Source organism: Chlorocebus sabaeus, chromosome 23 (genome assembly GCF_047675955.1).
Source record: "Chlorocebus sabaeus isolate Y175 chromosome 23, mChlSab1.0.hap1, whole genome shotgun sequence".
Taxonomy (NCBI): Eukaryota; Metazoa; Chordata; class Mammalia; order Primates; family Cercopithecidae; genus Chlorocebus; species Chlorocebus sabaeus.
The window spans coordinates 455,239-476,079 of NC_132926.1; the positions used below are offsets into that span (position 1 = coordinate 455,239).

General features: G+C 51.7%; 1 protein-coding gene and 3 non-coding genes across 9 annotated transcripts; 3 read left to right on the forward strand and 1 right to left on the reverse strand.

The window, feature by feature from the left end:
- Nucleotides 1-4: 4 nt before the first annotated feature.
- On the reverse strand, nucleotides 5-12,710 carry TRIM41 (tripartite motif containing 41). 6 transcript variants are annotated; one of them, XM_008015591.3, is made up of 8 exons: nucleotides 11,169-12,709; nucleotides 4,934-5,029; nucleotides 2,894-3,124; nucleotides 2,353-2,375; nucleotides 2,026-2,153; nucleotides 1,436-1,611; nucleotides 788-851; nucleotides 5-434 (listed from the first exon to the last, which is right to left on the reverse strand). In XM_008015591.3, the coding sequence occupies exons 1-8, from the start codon at nucleotides 11,976-11,978 to the stop codon at nucleotides 409-411; spliced, it is 1,554 nt and encodes a 517-aa protein (XP_008013782.3). In that variant the 5' UTR covers nucleotides 11,979-12,709; the 3' UTR covers nucleotides 5-408. The 6 variants fall into 6 exon arrangements, 5 of the variants coding, with proteins under 5 accessions (XP_008013782.3, XP_008013781.3, XP_008013779.3 ...); XM_008015590.3 differs by having other exon boundaries at nucleotides 1,430-1,611; XR_501865.3 differs by having other exon boundaries at nucleotides 788-1,611; nucleotides 11,169-12,710.
- An 813-nt stretch (nucleotides 12,711-13,523) lies between these two features.
- On the forward strand, nucleotides 13,524-13,596 carry TRNAV-CAC (transfer RNA valine (anticodon CAC)). Its single transcript has one exon. It is a non-coding gene; the product is annotated as a tRNA-Val (tRNA).
- A 351-nt stretch (nucleotides 13,597-13,947) lies between these two features.
- Nucleotides 13,948-14,020, forward strand: TRNAK-CUU (transfer RNA lysine (anticodon CUU)). Its single transcript has one exon. It is a non-coding gene; the product is annotated as a tRNA-Lys (tRNA).
- Nucleotides 14,021-18,632: 4,612 nt separating this feature from the next.
- Nucleotides 18,633-18,706, forward strand: TRNAV-AAC (transfer RNA valine (anticodon AAC)). Its single transcript has one exon. It is a non-coding gene; the product is annotated as a tRNA-Val (tRNA).
- Nucleotides 18,707-20,841: the final 2,135 nt, after the last annotated feature.

Consider the following 20,841-nt stretch of genomic DNA (forward strand, 5'->3'; position numbering starts at 1 on the left):
AAGAGAAGCAAATAAACATTTTATTTCCACAGCACACCTTCCCTTTTCCCAAAGAACATGAGTTCACCTCAGCCATCAAAGCAGAGGGCAAAAGCTGTTAAGTGACAAGGCAAGGGGTTACTAGAAAAATAGATTATACCCAAGGCTCTCCTCTTGGGGACCCAAACCCGTCCCCAGGCTCCCCCTCAGGGCTTGCCAAATGGAATGAAAGGCATGGAAGGGCTGGGAGAAAAGCCAGCTCCACTGAACAAGGGAAAGGAGCCTGGCAGTGAACAGACCTGGGAGGGGTGGGGGTGGGATGAGCTTTGCTCCTCAGTTGAGTGCTGGAAAGGGGAAGGGGGAAGAAATAATTTATTGGGCGATGTAATGGTGCGTGGTTTCAATCATGGCGACCATTCCAGATCTCTCTCAAGTGAAGCTAAATTCTGGCCGGTCTATGGAGGTAGAAATTGAGGATGGAAGGAAAGTTTAGAATCCCTCCTCCCCAAAAGAATAGACATTTATTACCCAGCTCTACCCTCTGGCCCAGCCTGCCTCCCCAAATGGCTTCCAAATCCCTCAGCTAAAATTTGCATCAGATGGAATTGGAATGGGGATGTTGTCTTGCCCAAACCCTCCAGCCTCAGAACTGACAGAGGTTGAAGAGCAGGGGTGGGGAAAAGGAAGTTAAGGAATGAAATTACAATTTCCCCTCATCCCCTACTCAAATTCCAGTCCCAGGGCTGGGCTAGGCAGACTGGGAGAGAAGACCAGGCAGCTGTTCTCATTATCAGGGACCCATGCAGACCTGCTGGACAGACATAGTAGGTGAGAGAAGGCCGGGCTGGAGGCCAGGAGGGTTCTTTAGGCTCCTAGAGGGAGAAGCAGGGGCCTGGGGTCAAGGGGGAGTGGGAAGCAACACAGTGACAAACAGTGGGAAGAGCCTTTGAGCCCCTCAAACTTACGGGCCACCCTCCACCACCCGCCCCCCAAGTGCTGACCAGAGGGGCCCCCGCGGGTGGCAGGATAATCAAGGGCAGAGCTTGATGCGGGTGCCCTTGGAGAGCACCCGGAAGAAAGGAAAGACACGCTCGCCCAGGAAGGCAGCCGAGAAGGTGTGCACGTGGGCCAGAGTCTCTGCGTTGTAGAAGCCCAGGCGCCCCGCTTCATAGTCCAGGTACACGCCAAAGCGCCGTGGCTTCTCACTGGGGCTCAGCAGCGTCTGTTCTGTCGAGCTCTGGGCCTGGTAGCGTTTGCCGTTGGTGCCCACGCACCACACCTCCCGCTGGAGCAGAGGCTGCTGGGGCAGGTGGAGCCGGCGGCGGCGATGGTGGTGGCGTGAGGAGCTGGCATCCCCGCTGCCCACGGAGGAACCCCCAGGGCCCACCTTTTCCTTATGATGGGTGGATTCACGGGCAGCGCCCACCGCCCAGCCCCGCCGCCCGCCCACCTCTACCTCCCAGTAGTGCCGGCCAGAGCGGAAGCCCTGGGCCCCTAGTACGCAGCAGTCGGCCGAGAAGCGCTTGGGATGGTCAGCAACCTCCTGCCGCCGTTCTGCCAGGCGGACCCCCCGGCGGTCAGGGGACAGCATCAGGGCCGGGTGAGCTGTGTCAGGGTCCAGCGTCAGGTCCACTTGGGAGGAGGGAGGACAAATACGCCAGGGCTGGAATGGCTGTTCCCCTGTCAGCAGCCAGCTCCACAGACTGGGCCTTTCCTGCCCGCTTCCTCCCTGAATTCAGCTCCCCACACCATCCCAGAGGCCAGCCTCAGCTTCCTACAGGCTCCATCTCTCTCCTCTTGATCCTCAGACACCTGACAGGTCTTCCCCTAGCCTGGTTCTTCTTGGCACTCTACCCCACCCCCACCCTCCAGGCCTGCCTGGACTAGGACTACCTGTTAATGGCTTGAAACCTCAACCTGAGTGGCTGCCTGTATCCTGCTCCATCTCAACCCCTACACTTTCCCTGGGACCCAACTTCTCTCAGGACCCAGTCTCAGGTCTGTGAAGGGAAAGGCAAAGGAAGGTTGTGGAGGTGACCTCCCTACCTCTCGCAGCCTGACAGAACATCCGGCTCATTTTCCTCACGATGGCATCTGTCAGGAAGTCATGGCTATGGGGTTGGCACGGGTCAGGGGACCAGACCTCTGGGGGCTGCAGCTGTACCTCTTCACACCTGGAGGAAGGGGACGGGGCAGGGGGTGGGACCATGATATTCCCAGAGGGAAGAGCAAAAGCTGAGGGGAAGGAGAGGAGGGTCCAGGAGATGGAAACTCAGGTCCTGGGGAAGGAAGGAGAGGAGAGGGATACCCAAGAGAAGCAGGGACGGGAACCAGATGCCACCGGGTCACAAAGGGCAAAGAGCGGGAACACACCTATTGAAAGTCTCCTTGATGTCCTGGGAATGAGAGAAACAAAAAGAGGGAGAGGGAGAAAGAGATAAAGAGAGCGTCAGCTGCACGGGGACAGCTTTCCCGATCTCCAGTCAGAGACTGAGCCTAAGCAGGAAGGAAGAAACAGCACGCTCACGGCCCTCAATGAACACACATCCATTTCAAACACCCCATGCCTCGCCATGCCTAACTTGCCTCTCCTGCTGTGAGCCCACCAATCCTGTCATTTCCACAATATGACTTGCTCACCTTTTTTAGGATGTCACTGTCAAAAAGCCTTTCCTCAACTGTCATTTAAACCTCTCCTACAACCGAATCTTCATGCTTTTCACTGGTATAATCGTCACACATACCACATTCGACATTAACTGTTTCCAGCTTTAAAACATGTTTTTGGTCTTCAGGTTCAATCATTGTGGGTTCCTCCCAGTGAGAAAAGAGGCAGCTCTGGACAGGTGTTTGGTAAGCACTGCCTGACAGCCAACACGGAGTGCTGGGGGAACAGGGAGGGGACATTGCTCACCTGGAGCAGCCGGAGACCCCCCTGCTGGCTCCGCTCCTGGGCCTCGGCCAGCAGGCGGCTGAGCTGGGCAGCCTGCTCTGCAAGGCGACTGGCCGCGGCTCCCGCACGCCCCAGCTGGGCTTCATGCATCTCTCGGAGACGCCGTTCCAGCCCTGCCTGCTCTTCAGCCAGAAACCGCGTCAGCCGCCCAAACTCGGAGGCCACCGCTGCCAGCTCTGACTTCATCTGGCTCTGGAATGGTGCAAAGGGGATGACAAATACCACCCCAACACACAGGAAGATAACCTCCAGTTTTGCAACTACCACTTCTCAACACAAGGCAAAGGAGCCCTATACTCCCCAAGTCCAAGGAAGTCCTGGAAAGAGGCTCATCTCCTACCGGCCTTACTTCTCAGCCTTACCAGACACCACCCCTCCCACCCAGCACAGCGGCCCCAAACACTAACCTCTGCCTGGAACGCTCCTCTCCACCTGGCCTACATACCTTGACTCATCCTTCAGGTCCAACCTTAAATATTCCCAAAGAAGCCTTCCCTCCTCTCCAGATCTAAATCAGGACCATCCCCACAAATTCCCTGTATCTCTCTGTGGCACATACGATACTGAAATGTTGTGTTTAAATGACATATCTTTTAACATCTTTCCCCCACTATACCATAAGCTCCGGTTGGCAGGGACTAGGAATGTCTTTGTTTGCCACAGTGTCCTCGGACCTTGACATAGCGCCAACCAGAGGAGGCACTTGGTAAAAATTTTTTGAAATGAATAAATAAAAGAATTCAAAAATCAAGACATAAAGCTAGGGTCCCGAAACCATTAAACACAGTGACCTTAAGAAAGTCACCCAAAAGCCCTAGATCAGAACTCTTAAAAACTTTTTCTGTAAAGGTCCAGATAGTAAATATTTTTATGCTTTGTGGGCTAAGAGGCAACAACCAAGGATATTATGTAGGTACTTGATATCCTGTAACATAAAAAACTCCTGCCCATTCCCACCCTATTTGCCAGGGATGGGCCATCCTGGGTGGTGGGCAGTTTTCACACAGTTACCATCAGCTGGAGACGCTGTGCGTAACAGGCCAGAGGAGGGTCCTAACTGACCAGATGCGGGAGGGAAACAGCCGCCACAGTCAGTTTCGCTCTATCCTAGGGGCACACAGATCCTGTTACCTCCATACCCAGGAGAGCCCAAAAGTATCAACTTGGGCAGCTGGCCAGAGGCAGGATGACTTCCTACTCCCAAAGAGACTTTACCATTCAGTGCCTAGCAGTTGCCAACAGCAGAGTCCCTAATGTTTAGGTGGCGGTGAGCATGGGCCCTCAGTAGTGGCAAGGCCTGGGCACTGGCTGGGAAGGGAGGAGGGAAGAGGGACAGAAGGAGAGCTCCTGGCTCAGTGTATGAAGCTCACAGCGCCAGCCCATCCCAGCAGGGCCTGCTGCGGTTATGAAAACAGGTCGGAGGTGGGGAATGGAAAAAATACCTTAAAAGACTCCTTGGAGATGGGCGAGCAATAATGAAAAAAAGGGGGGGGGGGGGGGCGCTGAGAAAACACTGGACTGGGAAATATTAGGTCTCTGCAGTGCTAACACACTAAATCCTGCCCCAGCTTAAACACACTGGCCCCCTTGCAGGACAGAGGAAGTGTCCTAGGGCAGTGTCCGCCTCCTGCTCAGGGCTGCTCTGCCCACTGCCTGCATGGATCCTGGGGCCAGCAGCTTCTCTGATGGCTGCTACGTGGGTTTTGCTTTGCCCCCTTCAGGCTCTGGTGTTTGGGTAGAAAGCCTGTTCTGCAGCCTTGGGCCAGGCACCTAGGCCCTCCAATCCAGGCCTCAGTTTCCACTCCATTTTGGAACCAGGAATGAACATGCCTCCTGATTCTCTAAGGCCCCCTCTCCTCAGCACCTAGGGAAAGCATCCAGCCCTCTCCCAGGCCTTGGCTGTCCCTCCTCAGGGGACCGAGTCACCACCTGAGAGTGGGGAGCCTCCCCGTCCTTGCCTCGACTACGGTAACCATCAGCCCATCGAGGACATTCACCCACCTTCAGTTCCGTCACTCGCCTCTCCTCCTTGGCTTTCATCTTCTGCACAGCCTCCAGGTGCTTCCTCAGCGGCTCCACGTGCCCCTGCAGTTTGGCCTGAGGAAACAGAAAAAGAAAAGTGGGGGCTGGTAGAGGCACCTGCCCTTCAGAACCTACCTCTGCAATCCTCCCTATAGCAAGATGGGTCAAAGCCTTATCCCTACCCCCAAAAATGGCTGTCAAATGAGTATTATACTCCTTCCTCCACTTTCTTCTTTCAGATGATGACAAAAGCCTCCAATCCCTCTGTGCACGTTTGCAGAAGCCCATTTTTTTTTTTGAGACAGAGTCTCACTCTGTCGCTCAGGCTGGGGTACAGTGGCACGATCTTGGCTCACTGCAACCTCCACCTCCCGGATTCAAGCGATTCTCCTGCCTCAGTCTTCCTAGTAGCTGGTACTACAGGTGCCCGCCACCACGCCTGGCTCATTCTTTTATTTTTAGTAGAGACGGGGTTTCACCTCACCATGTTAGCCAGTATGGTCTCAATCTCCTGACCTCGTGATCTGCCCACCTTGGTCTCCCAAAGTGCTGAGATTACAGGGATGAGCCACTGTGCCCGGCCAGCCCTGCATGTATTCTCTAAAGGTAGGAGCCTCAAGACTAGACAGCCCCCACACTCACACCTGAGGGGGAAGTGGCTTGAGCCCCGCACCACAGTCTTCCCAGGAGTGCTCTTACCTTTGGTCCCTTTCCCCTTCACAGGCAATCTTCCCCAGATCTCTAAATACTTTTCTGATGACTTTGTGCCTACGCTAAAACCCTTCCATGGGTCACCACCACTTCCAAAACATTGACCCCACACTTCTAGCCTCACCTCTACACTCAACGCCTTCCACACAGACTCTTAAGAGGTTTGACCACATAACATCACTTGCCATTTCCTGAGTATAATTCCATGCTGTTCCCTCTGTCTGGGAGTGCCTTTCTCCACTTGGCCCAAGGTATTCTTCCCTTAAAACAGCTCCCTGAAAACGGCCCTGATCCTCCCCACCCCCAACTTCCTCTGTGATCCCAAGAAATATCTAATACATTACTTCCCAGGGCACCAATAATTGACAGGTGTGCCTCCTCCAAGACACTGTGGAATCCCTGCCCACACTTTACTTATTTCAACTTCTTTGCTTCTTTCTGCTCATCTGCTTTCTCTCCTGCTCAATCACTTGCTAAACAGGAAACAAAACCAAAACCGCCTTCCAAAGGTTATAACCATTACAGCCGATAGGCACATGAGCTCTGTGTTTCTACAATTTGTAGCCAAATATTTTTCTTTAAAGGGCTGTTAGCCCAGAATGAGTAGAATAAGCCCTACCTATTTGCTGTTTCCTTTTTTATGTCTTCTTCTAGCCTTTCTGTCTCCTTTTCTTTGAGAGATAATATAGGGTAGGAGGGCTCAAGCCTAGACTCCAATCAGGACCAGAGTGAAGTGAAGTGACCTCAGGCAAGCCATGCTTTCAGTTTCCTCAGCTTCAAAGAAGAAGAGAATGGACCTCATGGACAGCACACTAGTGCAGTGCCTGGCATGTAGCGAAAGATCAGTAAATGTGATCTAATATTTGCTCCCTATACCTTCAGCTGCCAGTGACATCCTGATGATGACCTGAGCTAAAGAGTTTACCAAGCCAGAGTGCAAACGGCAGTTGTTGCACAGGACAAACGGTTGTAGACAAAATTAGTCATAATGGAATTATATAGTCAACTCATGAAAATAGCATGAACTACACAAAATTCGGCCTTCTAACTTTCTACTTTTCTACAGTAGTCTATAATTTCTCCATTAATTCAGAATTTATAATGCTTAAATTTACCATTTAGTGTTTTTCTTTTTTTATTTATTTATTTTTGAGACAGAGTCTTGCTCTGTCGCCTAGACTGGAGTGCAGCGGCGCCATCTCAGCTCACTGCAACATCCACCTCCTGGGTTCAAGTGATTCTCCTGCCTCAGCCTCCCAAGTAGCTGAGATTAAAGGCGCCCGCCACCACGCCTGTCATTTTTGTATTTTTAGTAGAGACGGGGTTTCACCATGTTGGCCAGGCTAGTCTTGAACTCCTGGCCTCAAGTGATCTGCCTGCCTCAGCCTCCCAGAGTGCTAGGACTACAGGTGTGAGCCACTGCGCCCGGCTCCTAAATTGCTGACCAAAACAAAAATTAGTAAGCACAAATTCAAATAGAGTACTATTTCAGATATATTTTCTTTTGTTTCTGAGACAGTGTCTCACTGTGTCGCCCAGGCTGGAATGCAGTAGCACAGTCTTGACTCACTGCAACCTCTGCCTCCCAGGTTCAAGCGATTCTCTTGCTCCAGCCTCCTGAGTAGCTGTGATTACAGGCGCCCACCACCATGCCGGCTAATTTTGTATTTTTAGTAGAGACGGAATTTCACTATGTTGGCTGGGCTGGTCTTGAACTCCTGACTTCAAGTGATCCACCTGCCTGGGCCTTCCAAAGTGCTAGGACTACAGGCGTGAGCCACCACACCCAGCCAGTTATAAGAGAAATTTTCAAAACTTTTTTTTTTTTTTTTTTTGAGACGGAGTCTTGCTCTGTCACCCAGGCTGGAGTGAAGCGGTGTGATCTCGGCTCACTGCAAGTTCCGCCTCCCGGGTTCACACCATTCTCCTGCCTCAGCCTCCCGAGTAGCTGGGTCTACAGGCGCCCGCCACCTCGCCCGGCTAATTTTTTGTATTTTTAGTAGAGATGGGGTTTCGCCATGTTAGCCAGGAAGGTCTCGATCTCTTGACCTCATGATCTGCCTGCCTTGGCCTCCCAAAGTGCTGGGATTACAGGCATGAGCCACCGCGCCCGGCCAATTTTCAAAACATTTAACTGTCAGCCAGACGGTTATGAGTAGGTACTGTATGTACATACTCATCACTTAATGTCAGATTAAATATGTGTATACGGCCCCCCAAATTCCAGAGCCCAGTAAACATATCAAGAAAAGAAATCCCAGCACTTCGAGTGGCCAAAATGGGAAGACTGCTTGAGGCCAGTAGTTTAAGACCAGCCTGAGCAACACAGCAAGACCTTGTCTCTACAAAAAAAAAAAAAAACCCCAGCTGGGCACGATGGCACACACACCTCCAGTCCCAGCTACTACTCAGGATCACCTGAGCCCAGAATGTCAAGGATGCAGTGAGCTATGATTGTGCCACTGCATTCTAGCCTGGCTACAGAGAGAGACCCTGTCTAAAAACAAAACAAAACAAACATGTAACTGTTCAGGAACCATACTTACATATCATTGTGTGTTATTATCTATTCAATGAAAAAAATTTTACAAAACAACATTATGCCAAGCTACTGTTGGTTACTGCATGTACATATCTGAAAAGAATAAATGACCCACTTGTGGCCGGGCGCGGTGGCTCACGCCGGTAATCCCAGCACTTTGGGAGGCCAGGGCAGGCAGATCACGAGGTCAGGAGATCGAGACCATCCTGGCTAACACAGTGAAACCCTGTCTCTACTAAAAATACGAAAAAGGTAGCCGGGCGTGGTGGCGGGCACCTGTAGTTCCAGCTACTCGGGAGGCTGAGGCAGGAGAATGGCGTGAACCCGGGAGGCGGAGCTTGCAGTGAGCCGAGATCATGCCACTGCACTCCAGCCTGGGCAACAGAGCAAGACTCCATCTCAAAAAAAATAAAATAAAATAAAGAAAAAATGACCCACTTGTAAAATAGCCTATTAAGTCAGAAAGCGAATCACTCAAATTAGTTCTATACAATAAAACTATGTATTTACATTTACTCATCACTAAACGTCAGATTAAGTATGTGTATATGGCCTCCCAAATTGCAGAACCCAGTAAACAGATGAAGAAAAGAGAGTATGGCCAGACACAGTGGCTCACGCCTGCAATCCCAGCACTTTGGGAGGCCAAGGCAGGCAGATCACCTGAGGTCAGAAGTTCGAGATCAGTCTGATTAACATGGAGAAACCCCTTCTCTACTAAAAATACAAAAACTTAGCCAGTGTGGTGGCACATGCCTGTAATCCCAGCTACTCAGGAGGCTGAGGCAGGAGAATCGCTTGAACCCGCAGGGCAGAGGTTGTGGTGAGCCAAGATCGTGCCACTGCACTCCAGCCTGGGCAACAAGAGCGAAACTCTGTCTCAAAAAATAAATAAATAAAAGAAAAAGCAAAGAGATTATGACTTTTTTTAATTCCTCACCTACTTCAGGACCTAATATGGGATTTTCAGGCAGCTGGCATTGAACAGATTTGGCTAATGCAAATTAAAATCCAGTTTCAGAAGCTCTTTGGAGCAGTCCTACAGGGGGAGGTGAAAGAGAAGGGGTGGAATGCCCATGGACAGTCTGGCCTGGGTTCCTGGTCACAAAGTGACCACACATGATATGATGACTATGGTTAATTAGGAACTGAGAAGATAAAAAGAAAGGACAACAGGAGCTCACAATCTCTGCTAAAAATGTAGGGCCCAATAGCTAGGCAACATTACCAACGCAGTGATCCCCATGCTAGACTGGGCTTTTTAAAGATTTTCTCCTACTCACTGATTCACAAACTCTAGTGGAAGGACCCACTGTATTTTTCAAAACCTCCCCTAGTATTCCAACAATCAGGCAGGTGAAACAATCATCGTGTAGCCAGGCATGGTGGCTCATGTCTGTAATCCCAGCACTTTGGGAGGCCAAGGCGGTCGGATCACCTGCAGTCAGGAAATTCAGACCAGCCTGGCCAACATGGCGAAACTCCATCTCTACTAAAAATACAAAAATCAGCCGGGTGTGGTGGCACCTGTAATCCCAGATACTCAGGAGGTTGAAGCAGGAGAATCACTTGAACCCGGGAGGTGAAGGTTGCAGTGAGCCGAGATCATGCTACTGCACTTCACCCTGGGCAACACAGTGAGACTCTGTCTCAAAAAATTAAAAAAAAAAAATCACTCTGTAGAAGGAATAGTTACTTGTGATGAAGTAATGTAGGTTTGTCTAGCTGTACCACTCAGGGCTGAGAAGTCCTACACATATTACTCTAAAATTGGGGTAACAAAAACAGTACCTAAATGAAGTTATGGCAGGAAATCAGGTGTGAAAACATGAGTCATAAAACAAAAAAGCTCTGAGCAGACCACACAGAGGCTACCCTCTCCTCCTCCTGGTCCCAGTGCTCCAAACCCATCCAGGCCTTCACTAAGTAGTGCTATTTGTGCTGGCTGCCTTGCAGACAAATCTCCTTTACCTATGTCCAAAGAAAAGTCAAAATGAGAAGTAGGGGCAAGATATTTGTCAAACTAGAATCAGACTCCAAGAAAGTCACATCAGAAAAGTCAAACAACAGACATCCAAATGGTGGTGGTGGTGTCAGTATACACCAGGGGAAGGGTCAGCAAATAACTAAGTCAATTATTACTGAAGCTCTGTGGTCCTCTGTATGGTACTTAAAGCCTCTCTGACTCTCTTTCCCAATCTATAAAATGGGAATGGAAAACATATCAAACTCACAGTGTTGTTTGGGTTTTAAAGAGACGGTCCATGAAAAGTGCCTAGTACAGTGCCTGGTATACATACAAATGTCCAGAGAATATTAACTATCAATCCCGGATAAATTAAAGTTCAAAGACACACAGAGACTTAAACAAGATTTGACAGTGCAACTTGCAGAGCCAGGTCTTCTGACTGAAAAGCTCTTTTCTAGTCAGTACATAAGAGTGACACAGAGCCAACAAAAGTCCTTGAAGGCAGAACCAAACCACATCGTGGTGGGTGGGGAACCCACTGGGAGGCAAGGGCAGGGCATTTGGGTCTGACACTGACACTAGCGGTTATCTCTGTGTTCCTGCTTCTGAGCCTTTCCTTGTCCTTTGAAGCCCCCAGTTCTTTCCATCTCTAGGTGTCTCCGTCAAGGACAGACTTAAGACTCACCAGAAAGAAAGCCAGACTGCTGGTCAAGTTCTAGAGACCTGATCTGGCATCACCGGCTTTGCTCTATTTGCTTTGAGGAAGCCATCAAAGCAAATGAAGACTGGTCGTCTTCACTGCATCTGCTCTGTGTACAGAATCCTTCTCATTCTAACCCATCCTGCTGGCAGTAAGTGCTTGGACAAGCAAACTCAGCTCATCAATACCATGAGGTTCTTTGATGGGCGAAGAGATGTTTCCTTTCCTCAGCTCCCCTTACTTCCTCTCCGCCCCCGACTAAACTCCCATCTTCTCTCGGTACTTCGCTCACCTTGTACTCCTGCACCACCTCCTCCAATGGCACCACGCTGTGCTGTTTGTGGCTCCTGGATTCTCGGCACACCACACAGATGGCCTCTTCGTCTACCTCGCAGAAGAGCTTCAGGGCTTCTTGGTGTTTGGGACAGATGCCCTGATCGCTCACACGGCTCCCTCGACCAGGGGTTGGGTGCATCTGCCGAATCACCTGGACCATATTGGCCAGCTGCAGGTTGGGGCGGAAGCTCCGCCGAGGAAAGCTCTTTCGGCACTGGGGGCATGTGAAGCACCTCCGAGGGGCTGGAGGCGGGGGCAGTGGCGTGACGGGGTCTAGATCCTCTTCCTCATCCTCCTCCAGCACTTCCTCCTCGTCCTCCTCATCCTCCCCCCTCAGGTCCTCCTCCATGTCCCCCAGGTAGTAGTCCAGGTCTTCCTCTTCGTCCTCCTCCTCCCACACATAGTCCACGTTGTCCCAGCTGGACCTGCTCATGCCACTGGTCCAGAACACACCCTCTTCTTCCTCCTCCACCTCCTCCTCCATGTCACCCTCGTAGTCTTCATCCCGCATGGGGGTGTCCCACCCCGCGCCAGCCCCCACAGCCTCCACTTCCTCCTCCTCTCCGTCCTCCTCCTCCTCCTCCCGATCTAACTCATCTCTGTCCTCCTCATCCTCCCCACCCCACAACTGGGTTACACAAACTCGGCAGAAGTTGTGCCCGCAGCCGATGGACACGGGGTCCGTGAAGTAATCGAGGCAGATGGCGCACACCGCCTCCTCCTGAAGGGTCTGCACAGGGTTGGGTGTCATGGCAACGGCAGCCATCTTAGTGTCCAGCCAGCCAGTGTAGAGGTGCGATGGGGGGGCGAGGGGCGGGGGTCTTCCCCACCGACGCCCTGGCGACCCGGCTCCACCCCCAGCCCTGCCCCTCCACACCTCGCCCCAAGGGCAGCCAGAGAGATGTCCTCTCGCCAACCCACCCCGCCACAAGTGTTCCCTACTCCCAAACGACAACCGTGTCTCTGCGAGGGGAGGGGACAGTGCTGGGCACCACCGCCAAGTACCTCAGGTGGCTCTGAGTGCAAATCTGCCCCTATGCTCCCTTGGACTCCTCATAAACCCCCGCCCCTCCTCACTTCCTGGCCCCGCCCCTAGCTTCCGGCCTCCTTCCCAATACTTCCGGCGTCTACACACCACCTAAGCTCTCGACTTCCCTCCGCTGTCGTGCTACTCCCCCTTTTTCCCCCGCGGGGCCCCAGGGCGACAGGAAATGGCGAGGAGACGCTCTAGCCCGCACTACAGAACAGGGCGGTAGGGCTAGGACGGTGGAGGCCCACGTCTCTGTGGTGCGGGACCGCGGCGAACGCAGAAAGAACAGAGGAACCGCCTACCCCCATCCCCCGCCGCTGGGGAGAAACTTCGGGGGGTGGGGGGAGCGCTTGGTGGCCGTCTGCTTTCGGTGCTATGACCGCATCGGCCAGGCGCCATCCTACCCTCCCAACACAGCCGACTGCAGCCGGTACGCCGCACCGCCGATGCCGGAAGCGAGGGGGTGGGTCCGCGGAGCGCCCTGAAGTACTTCCGGCCCTTCTAGGCAGAAGACTTTGTTGTGGAGGACTCAGAGGGTTGTACGGCTCGGACCGGGGGCGGGGCCTGAGAAAGCGCTTCGCCGATCCGGCCGCAGACGCCCAACCCTTCCCCAACTGTAGTCGGCGTTCCGCATCCAAGGTGGAAACTGCCAACCGGACACAGTCTCATGGTTTAGATGAACTCCCCTAACTGCCCAGCAGTAAAGAAGTGGTGACGAATCATTACATCTACATTCTCACAGCATCTCCGCAAAAATAGATGCTTTGAGCGGTAGAAATAATACTTGGTGCTTAAATAGCTCTTTAAAATTTACTTTTATAGAGATTTGATGTCGATACATAATAAAAAACAAATAAATGTTGTTTGATGCGAGGAAAATGACGAGGCCATGATTTATGTACAGAATCTCCAGTGAGTGCCAGACACGGCGTGACGCCAGGGCTGGGCCTGCAGGACCTACTTACCCCGCTCTCGAGGCGGCTCGCGGGAAAACTCCAGGGGGACGTCGTGCTTCCTAGGGGGGTCCGGTCAGGCCTCTGAGGATGTCAGATCAAACACGCCAAAACCCACGAACACTCTTGGGTGAACTATGCTCGGCCATTACAGGAGCTGCGGACCCGGCTGTGGTAGACAAGTCCGGCTCCAGAACCTGGACACCGCCCAGCCGGCCGCGGCAGGGGTCCCTGGGTCTGTCCCATGAGGGCGAGGGCCTAGCGCCTTCCTGGCCTTCGCAGCCACGTGCATCTTCAGGACGATGCTGGAGTAACGGTAACTCAGACGGTTTCCGTAGTGTAGTGGTTATCACGTTCGCCTCACACGCGAAAGGTCCCCGGTTCGAAACCGGGCGGAAACACTCTTTTTGGCCTGTTCAGTAGAATTTATCTCCCGAGGCCAGCCTCACCTGGCTGGAAGGACATGTGTGTGTGTCCCTGCGCTTCGCAGGAACACGAACTCATACCACGTCCTTAATAAATTCTCGCAGTGTAAATTCAGGTTTTACACCTCACCTAATCTCTTGCTCTTGCCTTCTGAAGCCTATGCAGCCATCACATGTAAAGGAATCCGTAGATTTCAGATCCTCGGCCCTAGTGCCTAGAACAGAGCCAGGCACAGGCGCTTCTTAGTACTTGTAGAGTGGAAACGTGCCTACACCTCTGCGGGCAACCTCCGTCTTCAGAGACAAAATTATAATGCTGGACGAGCTGCCCGGCTAGCTCAGTCGGTAGAGCATGAGACTCTTAATCTCAGGGTCGTGGGTTCGAGCCCCACGTTGGGCGGAGTTCCTTTTGGAAAGGGTAAGGCAAGCCGTGTTACCTAAGCGCTTTAATGGTATCCTCTGGACCAAGATCTAGTAGGTAGCGGATTCGTTAACGGTGGGCTAGAGCACTGGGTGGTCTTTGATCGTTGTGCGGAAGCCCCGGAGCAGAGTTCTCACAACCCTCGCTAACTCTCCGAGAAAGAATGAGAGGCGGGTCCCTGCGGACCAGTTCCTTCAGGCCAGCACCGCGGGCTCTGCATGCATGATCCTTTGCTGTAACCCACACGCCCACGGGCAGCACATATTAGGCACTTTCTGTTTACCAGACGGCCTGCCCCTGTGTCGGAAACTTGCTGTGCTGGAGGGAACAGCATGGTTTGCCGAAACCGGGGTGAGACCGCAGGATGACCCCAGGCGTGTGTGAGCGTCAAAACCTATCTGATTCACTCTGACGTTACTGGGATATTTAGTGGTTAGGATTCCGCGTTTGCCTCGCTGCGACCTGCTTTCGACTCCCTGTCAAGAAAGATGCTTTGTGTAATCTGAGACACTTCTCTTCCGTATATTCCTTTTCATGCTCTTGATTTTAAGAGTCTGTATTTGTGAGATGTTGCCCCACACATACCAGCCTCCATGTTTCCCCCATACATAAATAAAGATAAAAACGGGCCATGCGCCGCGGTGGCTCATGCCTGCAATCCCAATACTTTGGGTAAGTCAAGGCGGGAGGATCGCCTGAGCTCAGAATGGCCTCGAAATTAGTCCTGCAAATATAGCCCTTTTTTTTTTCTTTTCTTTCTTTCTTTCTTTCTTTCTTTCTTTCTTTCTTTCTTTCTTTCTTTCTTTCTTTCTTTCTTTCTTTTCTTTTTTTTTCTTTTAGATGGAGTCTTGCTCTGTTGCCAGGCTGAAGTGCAGTGGCACCACCTCGGCTCACTACAATCTCCGCCTCCCGGGTTCAAGCGATTCCTCCTGAATAGCTGGGACTACAGGCGCCCGCCACCACGCCTGGCTAATTTTTTGTATTTTAGTAGAAACGGGGTTTCACCATGTTGGCCAGGACGATCTCGATTTCCTGACCTTGTGATCCTCCTGCCTCAGCCTCCCAAAGTGCTGGGATCACAGGCGTGAGCCGCCGCGCCCGGCCCCGTTTTGTATTTTTAAGCTGTCGAAGTCTCCTCCGCATACACACCACACCCCGAGAGAAGTCTGTTGATCATGGAAAGCTGGTTTAAACTCTCTGAGCAAAGATAGCATCCTCTTCTGTCTCAGACGTGTGTCAAAGTGGAGACTTAGCAGGGCTATGTAGTCTGTGAGGGCGGTCTGGGCAGAAGCTGGTCAGAGTTTGTAAATAGAGCCGCTAGTACAATCCTAGCACGTGAGTTACTGGGGCTGTGGTCTTGGAACATCAGGAAGAGTCTAAACAAGCTGGTGTTCAAAGAGTTTGAAGTTTGACATTTCGTCTTGCACAAATTATTTCGGATTCTTTTGCAGACTGTGGTTTCAGGGTTTTTTTTTTTTTTTTTTTTTACCACTTTCACTGGGACTGGAAAACATTCTTAAAGGATTCTGGCTTTTTCATTAAAGTGGAGATGAAGTGGACAGGCTTCTCTTTTTTGTCCTCCAGCAAGCCAAGGGAACGCCCGCTGGAGCTTTTTGCTACAATTCGTGCTTTCTCTTCTCTCCACCCCTTCCACCCGTCGCCGCTCTGGCCAGGTTAGATTTGGGATGCCCCTCCAGGCAAGTGACCCAAGCTGCTCCGGGCACAAAGGCGGCAAGCGTTCAACACTCAGAGAAGCAGGACAAACACATGGAACCTGTTGGGATGTTTGGCCTCCTCCCAAACCCTGTGGTGATGGGGCCTGGGGAGACTGAGGGACTCACTCTGATTTCTATTTCAGGGGGTTCCTTCAGGAATGATGCAAACAGGGAGTATGAGTGGGAGTAAGACTGTGGGAGAGGGGCTGGAAGGACACAGGCCTGGTCCATACAGGAGGCGGTAGCCAGAGGGAGACGCAGGTGAAGGAGCCGGATGCATGGCTTGCAACGGCGAAAGATTTGGGTAGTTCCACAATCGAGATCACAGGCTGAGGATGCGGGAGGGGAAGGAAGGAAAAAACAATGACTTAGGTCTGGAACAGGTTGGGCGTTAGATGTTGTGCGATATCTGCAAAAACCGCCCAAGACACGCGTGGATCTGAAGCTTGGGGGAACAGTTCTTGCTGGAACCAGAGACGGAGTGAAGGTGTGGGTCCTGCTGCAAGCCGATGTGGAGCTCCACTGTCAGCCTCGGGCGCTCGGAGGCGGAGTCGGGATGGGAGAAAAGCCTGCAGCGAAGCGTCCACCCAGGCCGAGGGTGCCGCAGTGCAAAGGAGATTGGCAGCTTCCAGTTCGGCACATGGTCTGGTAAGAGAAGGCATCCATGGATTGGGCCTCCTGGAGGCCCATGGTGACCTTGACCGGAGAATCAGACTCACACAAGAAGGACTCCCGCCCTGCGCAGAATGGAGCGGGCCTTCGGGGTCACAGAGGCAGCAAGGATCCCTGATCAGCAGGACTGTGCCTCCCTTCCAAGCTCTCCAGGTATTCGGAAATTAGGCGTGGGGACGGAAAAACTTTTCACAATATTAAGCAATCGCTACTTTTAAATTTACATATATGCCAATCTCCATATGACAGGCGTTAAGCGTCATTCCAACTCTACATACGTACGCACCTTGGATGCTAGGATTCACAAGTTCTATTTTTATAAAAATACCTAAAATTTTTCATTGAACTCTTAAAAAGTAATAAAAATTTCAGATTTATTTTTTAAAACTGACTTAAAATTTTATATTCATTAATTTATATTTTGTCCTTTATTTTAATACTTATGCATAATTCATAGAATAAATAATTTTTGAAAGGACATAGAAATTTCACTTTTTGATTTTTACATTTACTTTAATTTACATTTTAACAAAATATATTCAAATATCGTGTGTTTTGAATGCATTTTGCATTTTTTCAATCCTCTCTGTCATTACTGTCCCTAGAGCACAAATTATGTGAAAATTAAAACCTCTGGCTGTCTTCCCTGGAAGAAAAAGAACCAGTAGGGAAGCGTATCCAGCCTGAAGCCTTGGAAGGTACATCTGCCTTTCCTTGAAGGGGTGGCCTGCCCCTCCACACCTGTGGGCGTTTCTCGTCGGTGGGACGAGAGACTGAGAAAAGAAAGAGACACAGAGACAAAGTATAGAGAAAGAAAAGTGGGCCCAGGGGACCCGCGCTCAGCATAGGGAGGACCCGCGCCCGCTGGCACTGGTCTCTGAGGCCCTCAGTATTTATTGATCATTGTCTTTACCATCTCGGAGAGGGGGGTGTGGCAGGACAATAGGGTAATAGCAGGGAGAGGGTCAGCAGGAAAACATGAAACATGTGAACAAAGGTCTCTGTGTCATAAATAAGTTTAAGGAAAGGTGCTGTGCCTCCTGTGCAGCTACACAAACATCTCAGAGCGTTAAAGAGCAGCATTGCCGCTAGCACGTCTCACCTCCAGCCCTAAGGTGGTTTTTTCCTATCTCAGTAAATAGAACACACAATCGGGTTTTACACCGAGACATTCCATTGCCCAGGAACGAGCAGGAGACAGACGCCTTCCTCTTAACTGCAAAGAGGCCTTCCTCTCTCACTAACCCTCCTCAGCGCAGGCCCTTTACGGTCAGGTCTTTCCCTTCCCACGAGGCCATATCTCAGACTGTCACATGGGGAGAAACCTCGGACAATACCCGGCTTTCCTAGGCAGAGGTCCCTGCGGTCTTCCGCAGTGTTTGTGTCCCTGGGTACTTGAGATTAGAGAATGGTGATGACTTTTAACAAACATACTTCCTTCCAGAACTTTTTTAACAAAACACATCCTGCATAGCCCTAAATTCATTAAACCTTGAGTCAACACAGCACATGTCTCTGCGAGCACAGGGTTGGGGCTAGGGTTACAGATTAACAGCATCTCAAGGCAGAAGAATTTTACTTAATACAGAACGAAATGGAGTCTCTTATGTCTACTTCTTTCCACACAGACACAGTAACAGTCTGATCTCTCTTTTCCCCACATTTCCTCCCGCGATGCTCGCTAGTTTTTTGTTTTGTTTTGTTTATCATTATTATTCGAGACGGAGTCTCGCTCTGTCGCCCACGCTGGAGTGCAGTGGCGCGATCTCGGCTCACTGCAAGTTCCGCCTCTGGGGTTCACGCCATTCTTCTGCCTCAGCCTCCCGAGTAGCTGGGACTACAGGCGCCCGCCACCTCGCCCGGCTAGTTTTTTGTATTTTTAGTAGAGACAGAGTTTCACCGTGTTAGCCAGGATGGTCTCGAACTCCTGACCTCGTGATCCGCCCATCTCGGCCTCCCTAGGTGCTGGGATTGCAGGCGTGAGCCCCCGCGCCCGACTTTGTTTTGCTTTTAATTGCTGGAGGTTACTGGGGTACCCTTAGAGGTCACGCTTTACAGTTTGACAAACACCGTTACGCAGGGCCACAAGAAGACTGGCGTTCTGAGGAAGAATGGATCTGAAGGCCGTGACTCAATGGGTGAAGCTGACACCTGGATGCTGACTTTAACACTTATAAAAATCATAGAGAACGCGATAGCCGTTGGTTTCTGTAGTGTAGTGGTTATCACGTTCGCCTAACACGCGTAAAGGTACCCGGTTCGAAACCGGGCGGGAACAGCAAAGTGAATTTTTCCTTCCATCTTAAAAAAGTAAGAATGTGGAGTCTGCCGTGTATAAACGTTCGCAAATTTTACTACACTTATACAGCGGCTGGATTTTCCAATCCATTGCCAAGTAACTTGAACCGGTGTGTTCCACGTCTACATCTACAATACCAGGGTGAGAAGCACGTGGTCTTACTGGTCATTATTAGGGTCTGCCTGCAAAGTCCCGACGGATCAAATACAGTCAGCCGCCCGGGAATGCCACGAAATGACAGATGAACGATGGAAAAGTGCAACAAGTCTCGGGTTGCAAATTCAGGCCGGGGAAGGTGTGCACCGGAAGGCCAATAGTGACGGCGATAACTACAACGTGTACCACACATGAAGTGGTCTGCAGGTGTGGCCCTGGGCTTCCTGCAGAGAAACCTAACCATTCTGGGAGGGCTGTTTACAGATGAGGCCACTGAGGCACGGACAGGTCACATAAGGCGGTGGAACATGTGAGACGGAGCAAAAGGACAGGGAACGGAAAAGAAATGGGGCACAGAGAAATTCAACTGAAACACAGGCTGGTTCGGGCCGAGGACTGCCGGTGACTGAGTGGAAAGCGGGGTTCCAGCGAGTTCTAAGGCAAGCCAGACTGGTGCAGACCCCCACGCCAGCGGCGTCGCGCGGCGGGGGAGTGCTGGCTCTCACCCCTCCGCAGTGAGCGCGGGCAAGGCTGAGACTTTCCACCCCGCTGGCTTCTCGCGCCTGCCACCACCCTTCCTCCGCGGGACCACCCCCGCGGCTCGCATCCGCGTGGCCTGCTCCGGCTCCCGGCGCGTGCCCCCAGTGCAGGCCGGACACGGCTTTTGTGTCCGCAGTGGCGGTGCAGGGCAGTCAAGAGGACCATCTGCCCCTCCGAGGCGTCACCGTCGGCCTCCCTCTGCACCCGTCCTCACTCGCAGCGCGTCGCCTTCGGGCCGTGGGACGCTGCAGGTGAGTTGGGAGCCCGCTCCCCAGGGGGCGGCTTCGGCAATCGCAGGGAAAAGGCTGCAAAGGCTTCAGAGAAGCAGCCGGAGCGGCGGTCGGGATCCCTAGTACAGCGCTCCTGACGGGACAGAAGCCTGGGGAAACCGCGTGCCGTGCGCCCCGGCAGCGCGGGCTGTTTCCCCGTCTGGAAAACGGGCCTCCAGCTTTCTCGCACCGCACCGGCACACTTACGCAGGGGCCCAGCCGCCTCTTTCCCAGCACCTCTGCCCGACGTGAAAGTCAAATAAATGCAACATCTAAGTGGCAAAGCAAGGGTCGGGAGTGTCAGCGCGCTCCTGTAGCCCCCGCTACTCGGAAACTGGGCTTAGGAGTTCGAGATCAGCCTAGGCAACATAGTGAGACTGTCCCATCCGCCCCCGCCCCCGGCCCCATCTCTAGAAAAAAAAAAAAATATATATATATATTTTTTAAATTAGCCGGGCGTGGTGGTGCATACCTGTAGTTCCAGTTACTATCCTAGGTCGAGTCTGCAGTGAGCCACGATCGCGCCACCGCACTGCAGCCTGGGCACACAGCCTGTTTAAAAAAAAAAAAAAAAAGGAAAAGTGGCAAAACCCAAAATTCTCTTTAACGTTTTATACATTTTAAATGCAGATAAAGCGTAATCAAAGCAGAGTCCCGTGATGGCAAAACTTGTTGGGATAGCATTAGCATAACGTTCACAGAAAATATCAATGTCATGCCTATTTCTTTATCACTGCCCTTTCACACTTAATTGTAATTGTATATCGTCCCAGAATTTACGCATCAGAAAGTCCGGTAGTCATCCTGGAATTACAGACCCCATGCAGGAGAATTCTCCCAGAGTGTTCTCCCTGGCCCAACTTCTTCCTCCTCACCCCTTCCCCGCCCACCCGCCCTCGCACTCCTGTCATGTTTAACTGACTGATTTGAAGTGAGTCTGTACTTTGCTGACAGAGTGCCTTCTGCATTTCCTTGGCCACTGGGACTCTGGGAGGCCGGGACCATCACTCAGTCCTTTGCCACTCTCCTCTAAGTGTATTTTGCCCTGTGCCTCAACTAACGTAAGACAGTTCTCATTGGTCTTCCTTGTGGAAAGCAAAGTAAATTGTGAAGCAAATTCAAAGCAAAGCAACACAGTCAACATCAGCC

Bases quoted from the DNA above. Each gene is read 5' to 3' on its own strand.
- TRIM41 (XM_008015586.3), bottom strand. From the start codon at position 11,978: ATGGCTGCCGTTGCCATGACACCCAACCCTGTGCAGACCCTTCAGGAG. The intron at 3,125-4,933 runs GTGGGTGAATGT...GCACCATTCCAG, and splicing joins GGCGAGTGACGGAACTGAAG to AGCCAGATGAAGTCAGAGCT. The intron at 2,376-2,893 runs GTGAGCAATGTC...TCTCATTCCCAG, and splicing joins GGGGTCTCCGGCTGCTCCAG to GACATCAAGGAGACTTTCAA.